The sequence below is a fragment of the Necator americanus genome, chromosome II (assembly GCF_031761385.1).
Source record: "Necator americanus strain Aroian chromosome II, whole genome shotgun sequence".
NCBI classification, from domain to species: domain Eukaryota; kingdom Metazoa; phylum Nematoda; class Chromadorea; order Rhabditida; family Ancylostomatidae; genus Necator; species Necator americanus.
In genome coordinates this window covers 19,165,010-19,188,355 of record NC_087372.1, presented here as the reverse complement: position 1 = coordinate 19,188,355, position 23,346 = coordinate 19,165,010, and the positions used below count along the sequence as shown (strand labels likewise).

Genomic DNA, 23,346 nt, shown 5'->3' with positions numbered 1-23,346 from the left:
AGGAAAATCCCATTACACGCTTGACTCTAACCTGAACACATAATGATCTGATAAACCATTCACATAGTAAGTCATCATTTCATTCTTTAAGTAATTCATCACAAATCGTCAACAATCAGTAACTAATCTTTGTTGCTCAAAGATTGATAGAATACGGTACAAGAAAAGGACCTTTCCGGACTCGAAAGAAATCGGTGAACGAAACAAGGTCCGATATTGCTAAACCAGGGCTCCATTTAATTAATAATTAATTATTAATTTAATTTAATTCCATTTAACCCAATTATAGTAAACTTTATTCTCGAATAGAACACACAATTTTTTTGAAAAAAAAATATGTTCAGTTTCAAGGAGAGTTCATTGAACAGTTTTTTTGTCATTGAGTATCCTTCGTCTCGGTATTTAAATGTAGAAAGCTATGTGTGGAGGAATGTGTTCAACGGTGCATGTACAATGTACAAGCCCCCGTGCACTCTCTTTTACAGCTTGATACACACTTCTTGCATGGGAGGTGGGGGTCGGTCGTACCCACAACCACTTCTGTGCAGCCGAGTAAGTGCTTAGGGGAAAGGCTGTCGGTAACCCAGAGCCGGCACATCCTAGGCTAGCTGTGATCATTAAGCACGCCCACCCACCACCACGTCAGGTTATGGGCCGTGTTTGTATCGTGATTACGTAATAGAAGAGTTGACTTCTAGGAGGGTTCAGAGAACAGTTGGGTGACAACGTAGCAACATAGGAAGTGAAAAATAAAAGAACGAAGTTGCTAGGAATGAAGCGAGAACGTACGAAATTTCTTCAAGAACACAACAACATCAAAAAACAAGAAGCTGACAACGTTTCAAAATTTTGAGCATTGCAATGATTATCGCGTAACAGTTGCAGTAGTCGAAAATTTTGTGATATGTTTAGTCAAGACATCGCTGTACTGGCTTGCAGCTCCGAAACTGAATGAAATTTGACATTTTCTAATGTTAAGGTAAGGTTTGATAAGGTTTTTTTTCAGACAATCGTTTACATGCCATCTTTTTCTTTTTCTTCTTTTCGGAACTTTCTCTCCCTTTTTTAAACAACTTTGACGGAATCCAAAGTGGTAGGTTTGTCAAAATGTGAATCTTTTAGTCAGCTTAAGCGCGGGCGAATCCTTCAGTCAGCGTAAGCGCGGAACTCTTTGAACCAACGGTGCACTACGGCATTTCGAATGCATTTTCACCACCTCACGCTTTGATTAAATTTTTGAACTGGATCTGGTTATGCTTTGTGGGGAAACTTGGAATCATCAAGCAAAACTGTTGGAATTTCGTGCTTAGACAGCACTTACACGGATTCTCTGAAAGAATAATATCTCACAATATATGTTGGCATTAATGGAGAGATCTTTTCAGTTCATCTTCTAGAGACTTAAAATCCTCAATTTGTTTGCTTTACACAAATGAAACACTATTATTTTCTATGCATCTCTGACAAGGCATTCGTGTGTGTGTGTGTGTGTTTTTTTTAATTTCATTTTTTTCATGTTCCGTTTTTCATTCGCAGCGTGCAATTGTTTGATATAACTCTGTGCGTAAACGATCGATACTCCACACAGAAGCAGTACTAAAGATAGGGTGCCTCTGCGAAGCATGTTTCGCACCTTATTAGACGATGAGAGACGACGTCGATGGATTACGTGATGGGCAGGCATAAGGCGAACGCAGCGCATTGCTCTGCTGACGCCATTAACTGCGAAGCAGTGCAATTAGCGATAGCCGTTGCCAGTCATTTTCCTAAGGAGAAGTTGTCGCGGGAACTGTGGGTTCCTAACAGTACGCACCTTCCTTCAACTTACCTGCACAATCGAAGATGTATCGCGCCCACCCGACTCAACAAATTCAGCGCCAATTTCGAAGACATTCAATTCATTTAAAAGGTTAGTGTTCGAGAATTAGGTTCATGTGCTTTTCAATACATTATTCACAAATAAAGGACTCTTACAATAGATGTGATATAGAGTATAAGTGGAAGCTTGTATCGTGGCTGGGACTGCCGATGCTTTGAGAATAGAGACGGAGACATGGTGATTACAGCCTGAAATTCTCAGTAACAATTGACGGGAGCGTAAGAAGAAAACAACGTCATCAGACAGAATACCATGCAGGTTCAGATTGTTAACCTATAATCGTGTTGTTAATCTTGTTTAAAAAAAGTGGCATAAATGTACTCCATCAGATATTCAGGAACTTATACATAGCTCGATAATAAAAAAGAGAGAAGGATATCTGCTGATGTCTCAAAATGAAGTGGTAGAGTGGTCCTTTTTTGTGGACTGAAACATCTAACCGTTATGTTTGCTTAGCCGTTTAGCTCAATAAATACTGCTTCTATTGTTTCAATAAATACAACACACATACAACTACCTTGTAACGAAACAGCAAAGAGAGGAAGGACAGAAATATCCAGCTTCGTGCTAAAGAGCGTGGAAGGCCCAACAGCTGGGGCGGAGTTGATTTCGGCCTCGTTCGTATGAGGCTGAACGGTTGCCAAGGTGCATGTGTTACAATTCACACGAAAGGTGGTGGGAGAGAAGATGAGAACTCCGCATACACGAAGAACTCCCAGGAACTCATAACCAATGTCCTAATATGGTGGAATGCCAAACAATCCCGTACATTTGATGAAATTCTGAAAGGTGGCACTTCAATTACATTTTTTATGAGAAAAAATGAACTGGCTTTGGGTTTGCTATGAAATGGCATTTGAAATGAGAAGGGCAGCAAAATTACAATGGGAACGTTACGTTGTCGTCGCAATGAACACCTGTCTTGAACAAGTAAATTAGAACAAGATATAAAAAAATAATCGGACTTGTTAAAAGGCTCCTCTCAAAATATACATTAGACAAGAAGCGAAGGCAAAGCGAAATATGATTAAAATGGACCTGGAGCTCGAAAGTTTTTAAGTCGAAAGGTTTACTAGCGAAAGTTATCCGTATTTTTGATTTCTATTACTCACACTTATTCTACGACTTGTGATATTCTTCAAAGAGATTTCTTTCCATTACAAAAAACTTAATGAAGTAAATCTATTTTCTACTTAACAAGAGAACTGATATTTATATCGTATGGAAAGTGAGATGTTGATAGTTGGAGTGGCTTTAGACCAATGTGAATGGCTCGCTCAGACTCTGTAGTATGACTACGAAACTAATCCCTTGTTATTGGACACGAAAGTCGCACTTAGTGACAGCTTCATAGAGTAATACCTGCGCGAAAAACAAACGTAGTAATTGGAGAAAGTAGTTTTCTACTATGGAGCTCCCTCCTCCAATCACAATATAATATAACCATTTGTAAGTACAGAGCTGGTTCAACCTCATAATGCATATCATGGAGCGAAAATGGCATGGCAACATGACTCTATAGCATAGCAGGTGTTCCAGATACGAGGATGCATCCCCACTCCCCAGGTGTTTCATAGGAATTGACAGGAATCACAAGAAATCCTTAGTGAGCGCACCAACATGACATACTTAATCGGCGGCAACAGCCTCAGGACTGATCATCGACGGCGGAGGTGAATCAATAAATAACAATTGAATCCCACTGAGCTCACACACTGGCTCCATGGGAATCCTGAACAGTATTTTCTTTCAATTTCCTAAAAAAAACTAATGAACAATGTAAGACTAACGAGTAAAAAGATACGGTTTCATGAAAAAAGAATGCAGGAAACGAATGGTCCAAAATCATGCTTTCAGATTTTGGAATTCTTGCGTAGAAAATAGATCTTTAGCTCGCAAAAAAAACGACGAACTAATCCCGACAGTGACGTGCAGCCCACATCCAACGCGTAAGCCCAATGGGATTCTTCAGTTGTTATCGATTCATGGAACGCATTTATGGCACTTCATTCACGAAGAAAATAAGCACAAAATAATACCGGCAAACATGTCATTGAGAGACAAACCAAAACAGAGAAGCAGCTAAGAAACAAAGGTGAAAGGAAACACAAATAGTCAACCAGGAAAAACTGTTAGAACACACATTCATAATAATTTATTTCGCAGAGGATATCAATGACATGTCGCCCCTTGCTGTCATCCTCAACTAAGGAAGTCTGCTTCGAAGTTAAGGGGGCACATTCTACAAATATGATCCTAGTTATGCCTTTTTTTGTCATTGTTCAACACTCCGAAGTAAAATCTACATTTGATTTTCGATTAGCTTGATACTTATGTAAGTAATGACGTTATTTTAAAATTTAACTCACGAACAAAAAAAAAGAGGTTAGCGTTATGTAATACGCTATTTGAAGACATGTTTCTTTCTCTAGAAGAAGGAGCTTTTGATTTTTTTTATATTTGATACTCATTTTGTTGTTAATTTTGTATATCAACAAAATAGAGTGTCAAGTCAACAAAATTGAGCATTTTCCACTCCACCTTCGTTTTTGAACTTTTTCCATGTATTCCAGGTGCCGAACTACCGTCGACTAACCTCACTTTATTTGCTCGGCAAATTCTCTTGTCGTTTGACGCAAATTTCAGAAACAAAAGCTGATTCAATCGTTCCTCGTCAAGGTCGTCAAAGCGCCCGGGCCAAGACGTGTTTTTGAGGTCAAGTCAAATTTCAATGGTTCGCTTGAACCAATTCTGCACCATTCTTATAGGCATTGAATCTTCTCCATACACTTTATAAATTTTGTGATCAGCTTGTTTTTCTTTGACAACTAGATTCAATGCAAAAAGAAGACAGTGTCGAAAATGCTCTTTTTTGAACGTCTAATGTCTTTACGTCTTTACACTCCATTCTATTGATCTTCTTTACACTCCATTTTATTGATCTATCAACATCACAATATCTTCTGTCTGAGCCGGTCTTGGAGGGATCAGGCGTGACAAGACATCAGCTTGTCCAAACTCTGTCGTCTTCTGATATTCGATTTCAAAGTCATATCCGAGAAGTATCAACTTCCAACGTTGCAGTCGATTTGCCGTGTATACGGGCACCATTTTCTTTGGTCCGAAAATGTGTAGCAACGGCTTATGATCCGTGAGGAGCTTGAATCGACGTCCATATATGTAACGGTGGAACTTCCGAACAGCGAATATCAAGGCGAATCCCTCTTTCTCGATCTGACGGTAGTTCCTTTCTGGAGCGGTGAGACTTCAGCTTGCATGCCATATTGCCTTCTTGGTCCCATCCGGCATCCTGTGCAGAATCACTGCTCCAATTCCATGGTCTGATGCATCGGCCGTTACAATTATATCCAGACTGGGATCAAAATGCGTCAGGAACAGGTCTGAAGCAAGCACTTCCTTGGCGCGATTGAAGGCTGCTTCACATTCCTCATTCCATTTGAACGGAACGTTCTTCTTCAACAAAGCATCCAGCGGTGCGCGTGACTGACGCATCTCCGCGACAAACGATCCATAGTGGTTGATCATACCAAGGAACGAACGAACCTCTGCCACGTTCTTCGGTACTGGCATCTGGCGGATGACCTCAATCTTCTCTGGGTCAGGATGGCGTCCGTCCTTATCTATGATGCATCCGAGATAATCCTGAGGCATCAAAAAGTTACACTTCTATAATCGGACGCGGAAGCCGTATTCGTGGATCCTTCCGAATAGCGCTTCCAAGTTATGGCGATGCTCCTGTTGTGTGCGTGCCTGTGACTATCACGTCATCCAGATAGGCAGCAACGCCTTCCAGTCCACATATCATTGAATCCATGATCTGCTGGAATACGCCAGGTGCTGACTTCACGCCGAAGGGTAGACGATTGTACGGTACAGTCCTCTGCGCGTACTAATCGTCAGCATTTCCTTCGATTCTTCTTCAACTTCCACCTGCAGATATGCTTCTGCGAAGTCGATTTGCGTGAAAAGTTGTCCTCCATTCAACTTCGTAAACACGTCCTCCGCGGTGGGCAACGGGTGCTGGTGCAACTGCAGCGCATCGTTCAGTCCTGTCGAGAAGTCTCCGCACAAGCGGATTTGCCCATTTTTCTTCTTGACTACAACGATAGGCGTGGCCCACTCTGAATGCTCTACTGGGGATATCACTTGTTCGGCCACCAGCCGATCAATTTCAGCATCCAAATCCGGCACGGAGGCATAGAGCACTGGTCGCTTTTTCTTGAAAACAGTACTGCGTTGTCCTTCAACAACAACTTTGCCTTAGTCTTGACGCATCTGCCAAGCCCGCACTTGAACACTTCTGCGTATTGCTTCTTCAAGTCTGCGATGATTTCCTCTCGGTTTGCTTCTTCTTTAGTCACCATTCGGCAGTGGTATTTGTCTTTCAACTCCTTGTACGCTGGAAGTTGAATACACCACTCCAGTCCTATCAGATTCGTGCCTTCGGTGACGTAACAAGTTCCATTACCTAGGATGTTCTTCCCTGTTGTCCGGTCTCTGACAAAGAAGTCTGTGGAGAATCTTCCATCAATCTTCATCGGTGATCAATCTGCCGTTTTGACTGTCATGATACAGGGTTCCAAGGGTGGAGATCCGAGCTTTTTTCACGTTCGACGTGATACCAACGTGATATCTGCGCCTGTGTCGAGCTGGAAGCGTAGAGTACGTCCCCTGATATTGACATCGAGGTAGGTTCGAGCGTTCTCAGCGGCGAAGGTGACAACGTTCTTACACTGGCTTTTCCTGCGATGGTTGAATCGTCTTCTTGGTTTCTGTCGCATCTTCTGCCCAGTGTTGGAGGAGAGAAGCGGGCATGTGCTTCTGTAGTTCGGTCCTCCACAATTGAAGCACTTCACATTCTTTTTCTGCACGACATGGACATCATGACTTCCTTCCATGTCTGTGTTGTCCATCTTCAATGCGGTGAAGTTCTTACAATCAGCAACGAGGTCTTCTATCGCCAACGGCGCATCTTCTGTGTGCATATCCAGTCGACGGAGCATTCTCAGACGAACTTCACGAAGCAACGGATCCTGAAGTCCTGCTACGAACTGTAGCGTCTTCAGTGCTGTGTAGTCCAGCTCCTTCAGTCGAGCGTCTTCGTCCATCCGCTTGATCATGTTAGCGTAGTCGCGGAATGGTACACAACTGGCCGTCAGCGGCGGGCAGTTTATCCTGAGACACTCGTACCGTCGTCGAATCAGCGTCTTCCTTGACGCGAAAAGCTTCTCCAGATTCGCGACCGTCGTCTCGAAATCGATCTTGTGCGATTGTTTCGGTAGTATGTCATCAGCATATTTGCGATATGCATCCTCGTCCAGCTTCATGAGGACCAAATCGCGCTTCTTGCTATCCAGCAAGACCGTATCCCTGATGACCGGTCCGTACCTCTTGTACCAATAGGCGAGAGTGTGACCCACCTCTTCGTCGGACACGAACATTTGCACATCTTTACTCAGCTGGTCGTATTGATCCTTGCTGACGTCCTGGACGGTGCTTCTCTGCGTGGGTGCCAAGGCGGTGAGCAGCGTTTTCATTTCTTCATGTTGAATCCGCATTTGTTCAACCATTGCTGCAAGAAAGTTCTCGAGTTGTGACTCCGAAGCCTTACCTTCGGCTCCTCTCGGCATCTTGGGGCGTCGCGATTGACTCGTTTTGCGCTGCTTCTGCTCGGTCTTCTTTCTTCTGAATCCTTGTTCGGCTGCTGCTCGGTCTTCTTTCTTCTGAATCCTTAATCGGCTGCTGCTCGGTCTTCTTTCTTCTGAATCCTTAATCGGCTGCTGCTCGGTCTTCTTTCTTCTGAATCCTTAATCGGCTGCTGCTCGGTCTTCTTTCTTCTGAATCCTTGATCGGCTGCTGCTCGGTCTTCTTTCTTCTGAATCCTTGATCGGCTGCTGCTCGGTCTTCTTTCTTCTGAATCCTTGATCGGCTGCTGCTCGGTCTTCTTTCTTCTGAATCCTTGATCGGCTACTGCTCGGTCTTCTTTCTTCTGAATCCTTGATCGGCTGCTGCTCGGTCTTCTTTCTTCTGAATCCTTGATCGGCTGCTGCTCGCTCTTCTTTCTTCTGAATCCTTGGTCGCCACTTCTTGTGTCCTTGCTCGAGTTGTGCAGACAGTCTATCCGACCGGGTACTTATCCAAAACTAAAGCTAAATCGGGCAACTGTGCCAAACATTGCTACGTACATTGAGCTGGTTAATAAGAACCTCTCAACACATGGAAATAACATACAATGACAATAACACAAGATATACAACTACATGACTAACATAGTTAACATCTCTACGGCTCCAACAACATCGTTTTATGCCAAAGCATCATTCGTTGATAACTGTCTGGGGAAAACAGTAGGAAAACCCATATTTCGAGTGATATTTTTAAATTTTGTCTATAATGTATTGGTAAGGAGTGTTTGAGGCTGAAGTTCGAATGTTCTCCAAATGTAGAACTTACGAGTTTAGAAAGAAAACTGAAATCTTTTGCTTTTAGTTATAATATAAAAAAGGAAGAAAGATTGTTGGAGATACACAAGTCCAATTTCATAGAAAACGGCAATAATATTAATTTTCGTTGATAAGTGAAGGTGAGCGAAGCAAACACCACAGAAAGTCTGAAATCCGGCTTTAGCCGGACGTTCAGACTGGTATATATATAGTAGACATGAAGCACGTACGCCATTGCGTACGCGGCTTCTCTCGAGGAGATTCGGCGGAGGATATTGGCTAGGGGCGTGGTGAAACCCCTGCTGACACCAATGCTCGCTACAGTCTGTGGCGGCTCCAACTCTGTTCCAACTGCACCGTTTCGAGTGCGTACGCAAGTGCACCACAACTGCATTCGTGATTCATGTCGTTTTGACCCGACTATATGTACTCGAATGAATTGTGTTGGCATGATGCATCACTTTCTTGGTACATAGAAGCTGGTCCTCTTCTGTGGTCGAAATGATAACTAATGGATTGTAAGATGCTGCTGTGGAGCATAACGGCTAGGAGTTTAGGTTACTGGGACCCTTCTTGGCACGACCCATCACTGCAGTTTGCCGTGGTCCCACCTCGGCCCCACCTGCTGTCTCCACCGCCCAGTTTCGAGTGCGTGCGGAAATACACTGTGCTTCATGTCGTTTTGACCCGACTAGAGGATGAAACTACCACGCCGTAATCTCATCGCTGGCGAGGTTCTGTCTCCTTCGGTTCGTTGCCAGCTCACGTCCAACATTTAGTTCGATGGATCATATTTCTGCTCAACTTTTTTCACTGTCCATGAGCAGGATTATCACCGTTACATCTACACAGGATCTCAATCATGTTTAATAACATAAAATGCCAAATGCAAAAATACAAAAAAATTAGTGGCCTTCTGGCAGCTAAGCAAAATAAAAACTGTCGCAAAAAAAAGGAAAAGAGAGTTCCGAAGAGCTCATCGAACGCGAGTGGGAAAGCGGCAGTAGAAACATCGAGCGAGGACGCGTTTCGCCACTCCGACTGGACGATGATAAAAGACATCGCGCTTTATAAGAGTGGACTCTCTCTTCCACGAATTTTGCGACTTCACTCTAATTTATAACGATTAAAACAAACCATCTATAATTACAAAAAAAAAACAGGAATTGAATCCCTACGGACTGATATTTTAGAGACATCTTCTGAGCAGTGATATTTTAGAGACATCTTCTGAGCAACAGAGAAAACAAAACTAACTACTCACGAAGTACTATACGAAAAAATGGTGAAAAACTGTGGAAAGCAAAAAGGAATCTCGGTGAGTTTCTTTAGAGAGAGTTCTGTGTACGCTCTCACCGAAGATGTGCTCCGGCTTCATGCTACAATACGTTTTGCGCCGACTTCATATATTATTAAATGATACTAAGTAATTTAGCATGACATGACAGTAAGCAAGATATGTTGTCGATGAGAAATGTGCCTAATAACCTGATGCTAGCGACAAAGATTATCTAGCCCCTTAGGATATGCACATTCATACAGAGCTGTTCCAATGCAAATTAATGTAAGCATAATGCTCTATAAGGTATTTTCCTCCAAGATTTCCGGTTTCGTAACTCTTACAGGTTAAGGTAAGGCCGCCCGCAACACTGCTTTTGTTGCAATGCGCACCCACTGCGCCCCGCCTTGTCTGCGATTCGTTCAAATGGGTTTTCGATTGCAACGGCACATCGCAGCAGAAGCAGTCGTAAGAAACAGTGTTCCGTGGTGGTCCGTTTACACTGATGCAAGGAGACATGAACGGAATCATCATCTTCCCCACAATCTGCGACCCCGTATAGTCATTACCCGCCTGAAACCCGTACCACTCCAGATTCGTGGGGTGATGGCTTTCGGCGTTCACACCTGCTCAATAACCACCAAACCGCACATCGCGAGGGTGGCGCGGCTGTAAACCCTGCGGTCGGCCTTACCTTAACCTGTAAAAGTTACGAAACTGGAAATTTTGGAGGAAAATACTTTATAGAGCATTATGTTTACATTGATTTGCATTGGAACAGTTTTGTATGAAGATGCGTAACTGTCATCTTTAAACATATCCCATCCTGTTCGATCTTTATCTAGAGCTCGCGTAGGATCTATCCTTCCGTCACCATTGCATAATCTGCAGAATTTTAAGTCTGCACTGAACTGTCTGCTAACGCCAAATATTCTTAGATCTTCTTTTAAAAAACCACGTCTAGAACATTCTTCTATGACAAAGAAGCCTTTTCCAATTTCAGTCTGGTAGGATCTTCAGTACATCTTGGACAAGACGATAAGACAGTTTCTCATAACATTACTAAGGAAACGAAGACGGTTCTCTGTGATTTCATCAAAAGTCCAGACAAGAGGTTGATGTTTACCACGTGTCATCCGCCGGTACGCGGTATCCACTTCTGAGTAAACTTCTTCGTTATGGCACATCATCGGCCAAAAGTAGCCTAACAGTCATCTAAACAACTTTCTCTATGCGGTCAAGCTTCTGCATCACCGCAGACAGTGCTTTCGAGGTGACGTCTGCTGTAGTTCATCCGGCGTCTAATCCTGCGCAGTTCAGAACTTAAAATAATTTCCTGTCATTTGAAGCGCAATTTGAATAGGAACCTATGTGCAGCTGATATTATGGAAAGTCGCATGCATCTTAAGCATATTTACGGGGAAGATTGAGTCCTTCTTTGACCTCTTAGCGGAAGCGCGTATTCCTGTTCCTACCCGAGTTGCCCGAGCTCTAGATGACTATCGAACAGGATGGGATACGTTCAAAGACGGCATACATCTGCGAAGATGTTGATACCCGTGTAAGGCCGCACCACCCGTCAAGTCAAGTAAGTCATCAATTATTACATTACCAGTCTGAATGTCCGGCTAAAGGGCTAAACTAAGGATTAATCAAAATTAATCAGAAATTATTGGTAGTGATATTTTCTTTTCTGTTTTTCTAACAACGTTTTCTTCTTTTTTTTATTGTAAATAAAGGCGAAAGATTTCGTAGTTTTATTTCTAAACGAGTCAGTTTCCCATTTGGAAAATATTCAAACTTTAGTTCCAAACAGTCCTATAGGAACAATTTGAAAGTATTACTCGAAGTATGGGCTTTCTTCCTGTTTTCCCCAACAGCTATCACAGAATGATGTTTAACATAAAATGACGTGAACGTGAAGGAAATCATCGTAGTGAGAGGGATAACGTTCCTCGTCACATCACGTGAACTGTTGGTTACTATTTAAGCAGCAGGTTTCATTCGTTTTCTTACTTTCTGAGGAAGGCATGTTACCAACCTGAGGCAAACGTGCAAGGAAACAGATGCACGGAGGAGTCACGTGACAGAATAAGCCCGTTATTATATAGTATGATATTATATAGTATGATCTTTCGCCCGTACTGCATAGTAAATATAATGCTACGATGACCTTAGTCTCCACAATTTGATCCAAGTTACAATCTTACTGTCATCACCAGCACAACGGATCTCGTATACGGAGTCGTCGAAGGTGGTCATAGCAGTTTCATAGTGCCGCAGCAAATATGGAGAAGACGACAACGAGATCGCGACCGTTGCGGTTTCACTGTACTGGGATTGTGGAATATTCTCAACCTCATTTCACATCAACTATCCCAAAATCGCTGTTGTTTAAATGATGTTGGCAACAAAACGGTCCATTCTCTCACTCATGTTTGAGAACAACGTATTATACAATAAGTCATCAAAATGAACCACAATTAGCGAGAAATCACAGAATGATTCCTTACCGCCGTTGTCTGCATTACGCTGTCATGACATTGCATACGATATCCATTGTTTCGTGGCCACGTTCGATCGCAACCACTATCTATACACCAATATTATACCATTGGATATGGCACCCATTTATTTTCGGTCTGTTCACCCTCTCCGCCGTCATTACTCTGAAAACAACAGAAGTGGGAACTACAGGCTACGGTTGCGTATCATTTCTGGCTCAGCGGGAGGCGTGAGATTCTTTAAATATAGATCTTTACATACAGGATGCATATATTTATATACTAGTACGAAGGTTCGGAAGTACTTTCAAAGTTCTTGCGATGCTTAACTCGCACTTAATGATCAGTGGAAATCGGAGCACTTTCTGTGAATTTCTGCCACAAGATCAAAGCTGATTTTTCTACTAACAGCGGTTCCCTTATTTAAATTTTTCGCTTTTTTTTGAAGTAGTACTAGCAGTGGTGAAAAATTTTGACAATCCTTGACAAAACTGTCGGTACAACATTTTAGAAGATATCAAGTCTTGACTTCAAATCTGTTATTCCACAATACCACCACTATTTTATTGCAAGTAGTAGACATGTATTTTCTGTTTTTTTTTTATCCTGAAGTTAACATGAAGGATGCACTACAATAATAAAAGTTTATATAGAATAGAGATCTACAACAGTATAGAAGTTAGGAGTTAATAGATCTCCGTTTCGTCTCTACCTCTAAACGTAGTGGAAGGTAACAAGCGACCGTGTCAAGAAGAGAGATAAGAAGAGTTCAATTCTGAGGTTCTTCTGTGGGGAAGGTGACTGTGGAATGAAGGCAACAAGGAAGAGCTAGCTATACAACACCGCTACTAACTTGGGTTCGAAAATTCTGCGTGTGCTTAGTTTCTGGAGAAAATTTGAACAACTTTGAAGCAGTTCTTAAAGTCCTCCTTCGGAATGTTGTTTAAAGGTAGCATGCCACAAATTCGACGTAGTGAGAGAATCCGAGGGAAAAGCAAGAGATGGGATTGCAGACTGATCCGGAGCTGTTACGTTCAACTCTCCCTAACCTTGGTAAAAAAAAACGGCGTGGTAGACGATTCCAATTGTAACGCGCCAGTCTGTACACGCGCCGCATCCAAGCACGAGGGGTCGAAGATCAGCGATCTCTTCTCACCAGCCTATTCAGGTGAAATGAACGACTAGGCTCCCGATTGGATCGGAAAATGTACATAAAAATGCGTTCTAAGGCACATCATAAGCACTGAAGCCGTTAACCCTCTCCACTTTTGGAAACAAAAAGAAAATCCGGCGGTAACAGATCAAGGCTGTTGCTAAGTGATCATTGTGAAGCTGCCAGCGATCGACAATGTCCGGACTGACTCGGTACATCTCTAAGGGGAGTATATCAGGAGCCTCACGTAGTGAGGGAATTCGCGGGAGAAGCTAGAAATGAGGTTGTACATTGTGGGATCCGGGGTGGTTCCACTCATCTCTCCCTGATCGTCGTAAAAACAAAGCTCGTGGAAACCGTGGAAGACCCCGGTTTTCGTGACGATTTCAGTTGCAGCGCGCCACCTTCGTGCACAAGCCGCATCCCAAGTACGATCGAAGATCAGTGATGTCTTCTCGCCAGCCTAGTGGAACCAATAAATAGGGGACCGGAACATGTGCAGAGTAGCACGCGTGTGTAGAGGACCATTCTAACGTATTTCGTCGGAACTAAAGTGGTTCCCAAGCTTTTTTAAAGCTTGATTGGAGAAAGAAGATCGAATCAATTGCAATCTACAACTCCATCTCTAGCTTCTCCCACGGATTTCCTCACCATGTCAGATTCGTACAATACCTCAAAGGCAGCATATAACGATTTTGACGTAGTGCAGAACCCAGAGCGAAAGCATAGAAGTCGAGTAGTAGAATGCGGAACCCTGTGTGTTTCCATGCATCATTTCATAATCTTCGTAAAAATGGTGTTGGAATCGTCCAGGTTCCTACGAGATGCGTTAGAACGCGAGTCTATGTACACGTTCCGGTCCCCTCAACAACCATTTCATTGATTTCACTTGAATAGACTAGTGAGGCGACATTATTGATCTTCAACCGCTCGCAATGCGGCGCGTGCACAAGAGTGGGGCGTTGCAACTGATAGCGTCATCTTCCACGCCGTTTTTTTTTTACGACGATTAAGAAATGATGGGTGAAACCATCTAGAATTTCGCAATCTACTATTCGAACTCTATGCTTTCGTGGTGGTTTCGCAATAATTAGGCCCCCAAGCACTGCTTTTGTAAAATAAAGAGAACACGGTCATTCCTGCCGGTACAACTAAACTAACTCTGTGAGAAATTCTTTTTTTTATCGACCAACTTTCATGACTTTTCGGACATATCCTGTCGATGGAAGCGTAGTAAAGTGAAACTCACCAAATTCAGAAGAAAGTCACATTCAGATGGTGTTCGACTTCTCACTTGCCCTTTGAAAAATTCATTCTGAATAACTGTGTAGTACTGGTTCACCACTTACCCCACTGATCTCAATTTTTTGCGCCCAATCCAATGCCGTGGAGTCCAATTCACCCTTTCTCAGCGCTTTGTTGAAATTAAACATCTAACTGATGCCGTTGAGTCCGCCTCACCTCATCTTACTTTTTTCGATTCAATTTTTCACATCAATTCGACCGATCGTAAGATCTCCCTCAACCCATCTCCAGGCACCGATACACCAATTAAGTGTCGTAGAATCCATCTCGCCTCTCCAACTATTTTCTTCCATCAGCACAAAAATACGACGCCCCGGGGATCTGCCTTAGTTGGAATGCACGAAGTAGAAGTTAAAGCGTTAAAGCCAAACCAAAGCGAATAAAGCGTATTCATAACACACAAAACAGGAGACTAAGCCTGTTACTATGTAGCCTAACATAATATTATACAGGAGAAAAATTGACGTTAATAAGATGATCATTTCCATGTTTGGAAATCCCATCCTAATTTTGTTCACTTCTTTTTGACATGCTAGGATCGTTTATTAGACACTGATATTCCAGAGGAACAAAAAATATCTCAAGAACTCACTTTTATATGAATGAGTACAACTAGTGCAAAGGTTATAACCATACTGTACAACTTGACAAATTACAAATGCCAACAAGTGCCACAAGATGCGATGAAAGCTTGCCATGCCTACCACAGCTGGCAGTTAGAGAACTGTACAAATCTGTGCAAATAAAAACCTTTTTACTACATAAAATTGTCAACTCCAAGAAGACCAAACAGGCCCGATGCAATAAGGAATTCAAAAGACACAGCATCACAAAAAAAATATATATATATATATGCATAATCAAAGCAAAGATGACCAGATGAACAAAAATATTTTATTTGTTAAAACGTTAACGACGGCAGCGGCAACTTGCCAGTCTCTCATTGGCAACACGCAATTTCTCCTTCAGCTGGGTTACCTCGATCAGCGCATCTTCCAGCTGCTTATCTTTCATCATTTGTATTTGTTTTGCCTAAAGCAGTCAATTTTTTTTCTCTGGAAACGTGGCAAACCTAAAATAAACCTACCTTACTCCGGCTTTTGCGTACCGCATCATTGTTCCTCTGTCGTTTAACTTTATAGGACGTATTATTGCGTTCCTGAGGAGTTTTCAATCTGTATTTGCGCGCAGTAGTAGTGGGAGTGTAAGTCTCCAATGTTTGCACGTTTCGGCCTCCACATTTCTTCGGTTGAATAGCAGAGGTGGAAGGAGCACTATCTATAAATGGATTTTCTTTAAAAAGTAAACACAGATAAAGATACAAGAAACAAATAAATCAACGAGTTATCTAAATGAAGAGGAAAACTCGCTTTCCCATACTGGCTCAACTTTGACAGTAGTAAGAGTCGCAGCGGGGGCTGGTGTTGGTGTTTTCGGCGCTAAAACGGCAATTTCTCAAAACACATAACCACTACAAGTGAAGGATTAAAAGGAAACTAGCATGTGAAAATGGTACTAGAAGGAACACACCGTACTCGGAGGTGATCAATTGCTCATGCAGCCCAACATCATGTGCGAATGGATCGTAACTTTCATAGCTATGTATCTTATCATTGTAAAGAATATTACATTTCTGAAGTTCATAATCATCCAAATCGATATCCTCACTAGGTATTCCCGTCTGGAACGTTCATCTATTTTCATAGTGTCAAAATAATAAGTTTGAAAAAAGCTTGCCATATGAGTTATGTCTTCTAGGTAGTCTTCAATATTCATAGTAGTCTCAAGAAAATTCAAGATTCCTTCGGGATCTCTCACCCGATCACATTCTTGAAGCGAAGCTGCTCGTGCTAGGGAATCCTCAAAATGCAATTTACTGACTTCGGACTCATTGAGTATTGACCAAATTTTCATGTTGTATTCAAATCCACTATTACTTCTCCAGTTGTATTAAGAAACCAATCGGTCATTTCAGTGAACAATTTAATCTCTACTTAACAGAAAACCAACAAAGAAATCGGTAAGAAATAAATGACACATAAATAATGCACCTAAAGACCTAAAAACCCATAGAAGCCATACTAGTCAATAATTAAACAATAATGAAGTTCGTTGCTCACTCGTTTCGTTTCAGAAGCAATTCTACCTCATATTCAGGTTTTAAGACCGATTAAAAAAGGATTAATACATTTACGGAACATATAAAGTCCAGTGCATTTGTTTTGTTAAGGCAAATCATTTATCCAAAAAAGTCAAATACCATAACTGAAATTGTTTTTCACGCAGTGTAAATGCAAACTGATTGCAATGTATCCACTATCGCTATATCTATATCTACTTATGTCGAACTATTACACATAATTCAATTATTCCCAATGAAAAAATCAGCCGTTTTCTTGTTGTGCTGCTTTATCATCTGAAAACAACTGTCTTGCTGCTTCAACGCCAAAAGACTGCACCCAGCTACAAAAGTCCATTACTTCAAGCAGTATACACAGACACCAACTCTGTGTCTGTTCTCCAATGAAGCACATTGTTTGTCATTAGGGCTTTTTTCTCTGCCGTTTTTTTAATCACTATTGAATGATGCCACTAAAATATAACTCCAACAGCACTGATAGATACTATTTTAGAAAAAAAAGAACTAAATAAGATAAGTACTACATAAGACGTTTTATGCAAAACGTTTTTGGAAAACGAAAAAGCGAAATGTGAAGGGGACATAGGCGCGATAGGGAGAAGCCGGACCCTCTTCAGGTGCGCGGGGTTTAGCTCATGGGGTGCAGCTCAAGTGAAGGGGGTCCTTTCACCAACCGCCCGAAAGTGAAGGAGGTAATTTCGCCAACCGTTCAAAAGTAAAGAGGGTCAGAGCACAGGCTCCAACTATCGCACCTATGAAAGGGAAAAAATATTATAGAAAGAGTCTTATTATAAATACCTGTCTTTCGAATGCGTGCCTGCCTACTAATGTTGTTTCAAATTCCCGCTGACGTTCCAGTTCCTGTGGATGGGCACCGTACTCGAGATGGAGAACGCTTGGCCCCTAGAGGTGTTAGAATAAAACATTGTTGATCGTAAAAAGACGGTCTGAACAACAGATAAAACAAACAACTGTTTATTTCTGCGACAAATAAGATGGATAGAATTACCTCTACATTCGCGAGGTTCGTTTCGTCGGTGGGAGTTTGATGATCAATTATATTAACCTTAGTTTCTTCAGAAGAGCGTAAAACTTCTATATTTGGTACGTGGAGAGTCATTGCAATATATCTGAACATTTCATTCCTAGAGTACAGAATTAAGAGGTCCAAAGCTGGCAAAATCATACGAACAACGGTGGAGACAGCAACATACCAATGCTTGTCAAAACATTCTTTACAGAGTTTCAAATCAAGCCTAGAGTAGAAAACGAGAAGAAGTTCCTTGTTGGATGCACCTAGTACGTGCTTACAATATGTACAACATAAATAGAGAAAAACATGCGGAACGTAACATGGCTTCCAAACTGTACCACTCTGCCATTTGGCGATTGCGAAATATCGCGGAATGATGAGTCAGGCGCGAAACCGCCCACAACGAAGCGCAGCCAATAGGAGCCCCTGGATGACATCACATGGAAGGGTCGCGAACGAGTGACGGCAACGTTCGACAAGGAGCCGGAGCCGTACCCCGCACAAATGTATTTTGTGGCGATTCGTCTCCCTATTAAACAAGAGGGGGATTATTGGATGCAGGACGCATAGAACTGGTTAGTTTTGTAGGAGACAGAAAGTGAACTGAACGGCTTCTTCACGTTCACAAGTGAAAACTTCCTGAAGGAAAATCTCAAGCTGGAGCTCCCACACCACTACTACTACTTACTATTACGGAGATCGGCCCTTACTTTGCGACGAAAAAAGAAAAGATGAAGATCGCTCTACAGAGGCAGAGCTTGGAGAGCTCAGTTGTGTGCAGAAACTTGTCCAACATCCAAGAAAGCTAGCGTACAACTTCATATCTTCCAAGTTCTGTCAGATTTTGATTCCAGATAGATGAACATCAGATACGAAATCACCAATCTCGGTGCAAAATGTATACTAAGCTATGCTCGTTTCAAACTACATCCCATCTTTAAATTCACTTGGAAAAGGCTCCACACCGATAATTTGACCGTACTCCTTTAAGATTCGCCGCTTACCGTGGAATACAGCGATATGTAAATACATTTTAGGATTGCTCCAAAACAAGGCAGATAAGATTAAGATAAATGAGAACATGTGAGAATTAAGAGACGCTAAGAAAGTTAGTTGAAGAAGAGAAAGAGGGAGAGAGAGAAGAAAAAAGAAAGAAAAAGAAAAAATGAAGGGAAGACAGGGAGGGGAAGAAGGAGAAAGTGGAGAGCAAAGAACGAAAGGCGAAGAAATAAAGAGCCTCAACTAGGGCCTTCATAACACTGCGGACTCGAAAACCTACTGTTCAGAATTTAAAAGTTTAACGTGTGTCGTTACTCATAATACTGGTATGTGTTAGTATCGATTGGAAACAACCAAAGCCCAAATGCTATTCATTTTTCAGCCTGACTACACGGCACCATCAAAATGCTCCTATTTATGGTGCAATATCGTGTGATTTCAAAGCAAGGGGTCACGCCTTCGGCGGACTGTTTCGGACGTGCAGCACCTCAAAACTGTCTTCATGATTTGCGTGACCATCATCTGATCTTGTAAGAATTTAGTTGTAATTCATTCACTCTTTAACAGTGAGCTTCATACCATAGTGAGCTTCATAGTGAGCTTCTCACGTTCTATAGAATCTCTAGTGGGTGATTGTATCCTTTCGAACTCCAGAGAATGGGAACACCCAGTAAGAATTTTATTAAAGCGAAAACAAGGGTGGAGTGCGGAATAGCAAGTGAAGTTGAAGTGAAGTTAGCTAGTGAAGTTTGCACAAGTCCTGCATATGTGTACACATTTAGTTGAGAAATTTCTACAACAAATCCAACTTTGTGGGCATGGGATGCAATTGCTGTCCACAAAATGAGCAACAACTTAGAGAAGCAAATTATTGTGCTATATACGTCTGCCAGGGCCGCGTATACGAGTCTGACTGTTGCCTGCTCGCGATGGTTCTGCTTATGCTAAATGCAGTAAGGCATTTGAGTACACGCTCAGGACACGTAAGAGCTATATAACTTGCTCAGTTATATGATGTTACTCAAATAGTGTAAAAAGGTGTTGTTGTCCGGCACACTGCCGAAAACGAACGAAAATAGAACACAAAGCTAGAGAGAGTGTGAATCTTTGGTAACAACTCTCTGTTTCGATATGCAGAACTGCCGGATTGTCGACCTGAGGTTCTCGGGTCCCTCGGTCGATAGGCAGTTCACGGGGGGACGTCAATTCCGCAAACTATGGGACAATGACGAATGGATGGGTTCTATTCGAGCTCTTGCTGTACATAGAGGTTAGCAAAGTCGTGTCCAAAGACGATAAGCTTCAGCGAAAATGCGGTCAACCTCATCAGGCTTTGATACCACTACTGGATACAAGTGTACATGATTTTGTGCATGAATAATAAAAAGACATTTGAATAAAGTCTTCGAACATACTATGTTTGGTGTTAGTGGTTTCCAACACAGAACTTCTCTTAGTGTTCCATCTTAGATGCATATTAGATAATTAGTAAGCTCTAACATTTTGAAAAAATACGAGTCCTACTTCTTTCAGAACTGAATACGGAACCTATCGAGGTGGGACCTTTCGAACCTACGTTCGGACTGTAGAGGGGAGTAAAGATGTCGGATGTCTCAGCGTAGTGGCAACAACTAGGTGTATCATGCTGCTTCGTGCACAGTCGCTCACGCAATGCACCAAACTTCGGGTAGTTTTGACCCAACTGCACAATTACGTATGTGATTGCGCTCGAATTTAGGACCGTGGTTCAGTTCCCATGTAGGCTACCGAAACGGAAAAGGACTAGGATGGCGATCTGTACTTATAACGCACGTACGCTTGCATCGGAAGCGGCCATCGAAGATCTGATGATGCAAGCCGACAAGATCAACTACGACGTCATTGGACTAACCGAGACGAGACGACGTCACCCTCTCAACGCCGTATATGAAACTGGAGAAGAACTGTTCTTAGGAACATGCGACAGTAGAGGTGTTGGTGGAGTTGGCGTCCTCGTCAACACGAGTATGGCAAAGAACATCGACTCTTTCGAACAACTTACGACCCGAATCGGACGTCTGCGGATGAGAAGATGTGGTCCAACACCAGCTTTGACTATCTTCGTCGCTTACGCTCCAACATCAAGCTACGATGAAGAAGAAGTCGAAGCTTTCTTTATGGATCTGGAGAAGTTCTACCGAAAAGATCATGCCTTCTACAAGGTCATAATTGGCGATTTCAACGCCAAAGTTGGCCCAAGAAGAACACCGGAGGAACTTCACATCGGGACCCACGGCCTACAATGGAACGACCAGGGGAGAGAGGCTCGCCGAGTTCATCATGACGACTAAGACCATCCATGGGAACTCGCAATTCCAAAACCCCTCCTCTCTACGCTGGACGTGGGAGTCACCCGGTGGAGGGTACCGTAATGAAATAGACCACATCATCGTCAATAAAAGGTTCTGCCTGACAAACGTCGCTGTTGTACCAAAGTTCTACACGGGATCGGACCATCGCCTCCTCCGAGGAAAATTTTCCTTCACAAGGGAGCAGAGAAAGCCGCCAAGTTCAGAGGGAGAAATCCCAGAACTGTCATCAACTGGGATCTCTTCGCTACGTTAGCCGGCTTTTGGGAAGATTCCGCAATGGACAACATCGACGAGGAATATGACCGGCTCGTTGAACACCTTCGCGACTGCGCGAAGAAGGCTGAGAGTTCTAAAACCACCAAGAGACGCCTGTCTCTTGAAACTCTTGAGCTGATACGCCAGCGTGGAGCAGCACGAGCCGCAGGGAACCAAGAACTCACGTCCGTGCTCGCAAGGCTTTGCAGAAAGGCGATAAAAGAAGACCTTAAAGAGAGAAGAGCAGAAGTGCTGGCTGAAGCTGCAGAGGCGGGGAAAAGCATCCGCTATGCCCGTCGAGACTTCGCCAGTCGCAAGACGAGGATGACTGCTCTCCGAAACCCGAAGGGAACAGCCATTACGTCGAGAAGGGGGATGGAGAAAATCATCTACGACTTCTACTCCGATCTCTTCGACAACCATGTCCACTTGCCTCCTCACCATCTGAGGGAAGACGGACATGTCATTCCAGAGGTTCTCCCGTCCGAAATACGACATGCTATCATGTCGGTAAGAAATCGTACGGCACCCGGTCCCGACAGAATAAGACCAGAACAACTGAAGAGCCTTCCGCCAGTACTCATCAACACCCTGGCGAGGCTCTTTACACGTTACCTGTCGGAATGCAAGGTTCCTAAACAGTGGAAGACCAGCAAGACTGTGTTGCTGTATAAAAAGGGAGATCCAGATGACATCGGCAAATATCGCCCAATCTGCTTACTGTCCGTCATCTACAAGCTCTTTACAAGAGTGATCCTTAATAGGATTGAAAAAGTCTTGGATGAAGGACAGTCATGCGAGCAAGCAGGGTTTCGAAAAGGATTCAGCACGATTGACCACATTCACACTGTTTCGAAACTCATCGAGGTATCACGAGAGTACAACATGCCGCTCTGTCTCACCTTCATCGATTTAAAGAAGGCCTTCGACTCAGTTGAGACGGAAGCGGTCGTGGAAGCCTTGGACAATCAAGGCGACAATCACCGATGCATCCACATGTTTCGTCGAATTCGGTCAGCATTCGTAAGTTGGAATGGGACGACATGGGAGTGAAGGTCGACGGTCGGCAGCTACACCATTTGCGCTTTGCTGATGACATCGTACTGATAACACCTAGCATCAGCCAAGAGGAGCGAATGCTGACCGAATTCGACGAAACATGTGGATGCATCGGTCTTCAGCTGAATCTGGACAAAACGATGTTCATGTGGAACGGATGGGTCTCGGGTGCCCCATTCACGCTCAACGGAACGAACATATCCGAATGCACCAGCTACGTTTATCTGGGTCGGGAACTAAACATGATGAACGACATGACCCCCGAGCTGGGCAGGAGGAGACGAGCGGCTTGGGGAGCGTATAAGAGCATTGAGGATGTAGTGAAGAAGACCAGGAACACCCGGCTCCGTGCTCACCTCTTCAACGCCACCGTACTTCCTGCTTTGACCTATGCTTCGGAAACCTGGGCATTTCGCAAGCAGGAAGAAAACGCGGTGAGCGTCATTGAACGCGCAATTGAGAGAGTGATGCTAGGAGTATCCCGTTTCACGCAAGTGAGGGACGGGATTCGAAGTTCTCTCCTACTTCAACCATCGAAGATTAGAAACGCCACCGCGTTTGCCAAGGAAAGTAAAACAAGATGGGCCGGACACGTGATGCGCTTTAATGACAACCGTTGGACCAGAGCCATGAGCGACTGGGTTCCCCGCGATATTAAGCGCACTACAGGAAGACCGCCGACCCGATGGTCAAATTTCTTCACGAAGTCCTTCAAAGAAAAATATGATGCTCTTCGTGTCCCACGCGAAAGGAGGAACCACTGGGATACTCTGGCACGCGATCGGGACAAATGGAAGAATTACTGGCGCCCGCTCGACCAGTTCGAAGATCAACGGGAGTCAAGGTGATCAAGGTGATCAAGGTGATCAAGGTGATCAAGGTTCAGTTCCGCAGTTTGATAGGAATCATCGAAGATTCTACTGCG

At 43.2% G+C, this 23,346-nt stretch overlaps 10 protein-coding genes across 12 annotated transcripts; 3 read left to right on the top strand and 7 right to left on the bottom strand.

Annotated features, from left to right (window-relative positions):
• Positions 1 to 2,204: 2,204 nt before the first annotated feature.
• Positions 2,205 to 4,990, bottom strand: RB195_018447 (uncharacterized protein; the record flags this gene model as incomplete). The annotated part of the gene is made up of 3 exons (XM_064185909.1): positions 2,205 to 2,305; positions 2,397 to 2,508; positions 4,835 to 4,990. The coding sequence occupies 3 exons, from the start codon at positions 4,988 to 4,990 to the stop codon at positions 2,205 to 2,207; spliced, it is 369 nt and encodes a 122-aa protein (XP_064041790.1).
• A 156-nt stretch (positions 4,991 to 5,146) lies between these two features.
• Positions 5,147 to 5,551, bottom strand: RB195_018446 (uncharacterized protein; the record flags this gene model as incomplete). The annotated part of the gene is made up of 1 exon (XM_064185908.1): positions 5,147 to 5,551. One exon carries the CDS (start codon positions 5,549 to 5,551, stop codon positions 5,147 to 5,149), a length of 405 nt encoding a protein of 134 aa, XP_064041789.1.
• A 192-nt stretch (positions 5,552 to 5,743) lies between these two features.
• On the bottom strand, positions 5,744 to 6,438 carry RB195_018445 (uncharacterized protein; the record flags this gene model as incomplete). 2 transcript variants are annotated; one of them, XM_064185906.1, is made up of 3 exons in its annotated part: positions 5,744 to 6,131; positions 6,191 to 6,299; positions 6,369 to 6,438. In XM_064185906.1, 3 exons carry the CDS (start codon positions 6,436 to 6,438, stop codon positions 5,744 to 5,746), a joined length of 567 nt encoding a protein of 188 aa, XP_064041788.1. The 2 variants fall into 2 exon arrangements, with proteins under 2 accessions (XP_064041788.1, XP_064041787.1); XM_064185907.1 differs by having other exon boundaries at positions 6,191 to 6,438.
• A 66-nt stretch (positions 6,439 to 6,504) lies between these two features.
• Positions 6,505 to 7,530, bottom strand: RB195_018444 (uncharacterized protein; the record flags this gene model as incomplete). The annotated part of the gene is made up of 1 exon (XM_064185905.1): positions 6,505 to 7,530. One exon carries the CDS (start codon positions 7,528 to 7,530, stop codon positions 6,505 to 6,507), a length of 1,026 nt encoding a protein of 341 aa, XP_064041786.1.
• A 177-nt stretch (positions 7,531 to 7,707) lies between these two features.
• On the bottom strand, positions 7,708 to 8,737 carry RB195_018443 (uncharacterized protein; the record flags this gene model as incomplete). Its single annotated transcript, XM_064185904.1, has 2 exons — positions 7,708 to 8,017; positions 8,574 to 8,737. 2 exons carry the CDS (start codon positions 8,735 to 8,737, stop codon positions 7,708 to 7,710), a joined length of 474 nt encoding a protein of 157 aa, XP_064041785.1.
• On the bottom strand, positions 7,708 to 14,745 carry RB195_018442 (uncharacterized protein; the record flags this gene model as incomplete). Its single annotated transcript, XM_064185903.1, has 3 exons — positions 7,708 to 8,043; positions 12,222 to 12,291; positions 14,741 to 14,745. The coding sequence occupies 3 exons, from the start codon at positions 14,743 to 14,745 to the stop codon at positions 7,708 to 7,710; spliced, it is 411 nt and encodes a 136-aa protein (XP_064041784.1).
• Positions 14,746 to 15,493: 748 nt separating this feature from the next.
• RB195_018441 (uncharacterized protein) lies at positions 15,494 to 18,194 on the bottom strand (the record flags this gene model as incomplete). Of its 2 annotated transcripts, XM_064185901.1 has the most annotated exons (9): positions 15,494 to 15,616; positions 15,672 to 15,862; positions 15,955 to 16,023; positions 16,115 to 16,265; positions 16,322 to 16,444; positions 17,523 to 17,627; positions 17,734 to 17,869; positions 17,939 to 18,030; positions 18,096 to 18,194. In XM_064185901.1, 9 exons carry the CDS (start codon positions 18,192 to 18,194, stop codon positions 15,494 to 15,496), a joined length of 1,089 nt encoding a protein of 362 aa, XP_064041782.1. The 2 variants fall into 2 exon arrangements, with proteins under 2 accessions (XP_064041782.1, XP_064041783.1); XM_064185902.1 differs by lacking the exons at positions 17,939 to 18,030; positions 18,096 to 18,194 and having other exon boundaries at positions 17,734 to 17,844.
• Positions 18,195 to 20,543: 2,349 nt separating this feature from the next.
• Positions 20,544 to 21,086, top strand: RB195_018440 (uncharacterized protein; the record flags this gene model as incomplete). Its single annotated transcript, XM_013450174.2, has 1 exon — positions 20,544 to 21,086. One exon carries the CDS (start codon positions 20,544 to 20,546, stop codon positions 21,084 to 21,086), a length of 543 nt encoding a protein of 180 aa, XP_013305628.2.
• A 297-nt stretch (positions 21,087 to 21,383) lies between these two features.
• Positions 21,384 to 22,415, top strand: RB195_018439 (uncharacterized protein; the record flags this gene model as incomplete). The annotated part of the gene is made up of 1 exon (XM_064185900.1): positions 21,384 to 22,415. One exon carries the CDS (start codon positions 21,384 to 21,386, stop codon positions 22,413 to 22,415), a length of 1,032 nt encoding a protein of 343 aa, XP_064041781.1.
• An 83-nt stretch (positions 22,416 to 22,498) lies between these two features.
• RB195_018438 (uncharacterized protein) lies at positions 22,499 to 23,269 on the top strand (the record flags this gene model as incomplete). The annotated part of the gene is made up of 1 exon (XM_064185899.1): positions 22,499 to 23,269. One exon carries the CDS (start codon positions 22,499 to 22,501, stop codon positions 23,267 to 23,269), a length of 771 nt encoding a protein of 256 aa, XP_064041780.1.
• Positions 23,270 to 23,346: the final 77 nt, after the last annotated feature.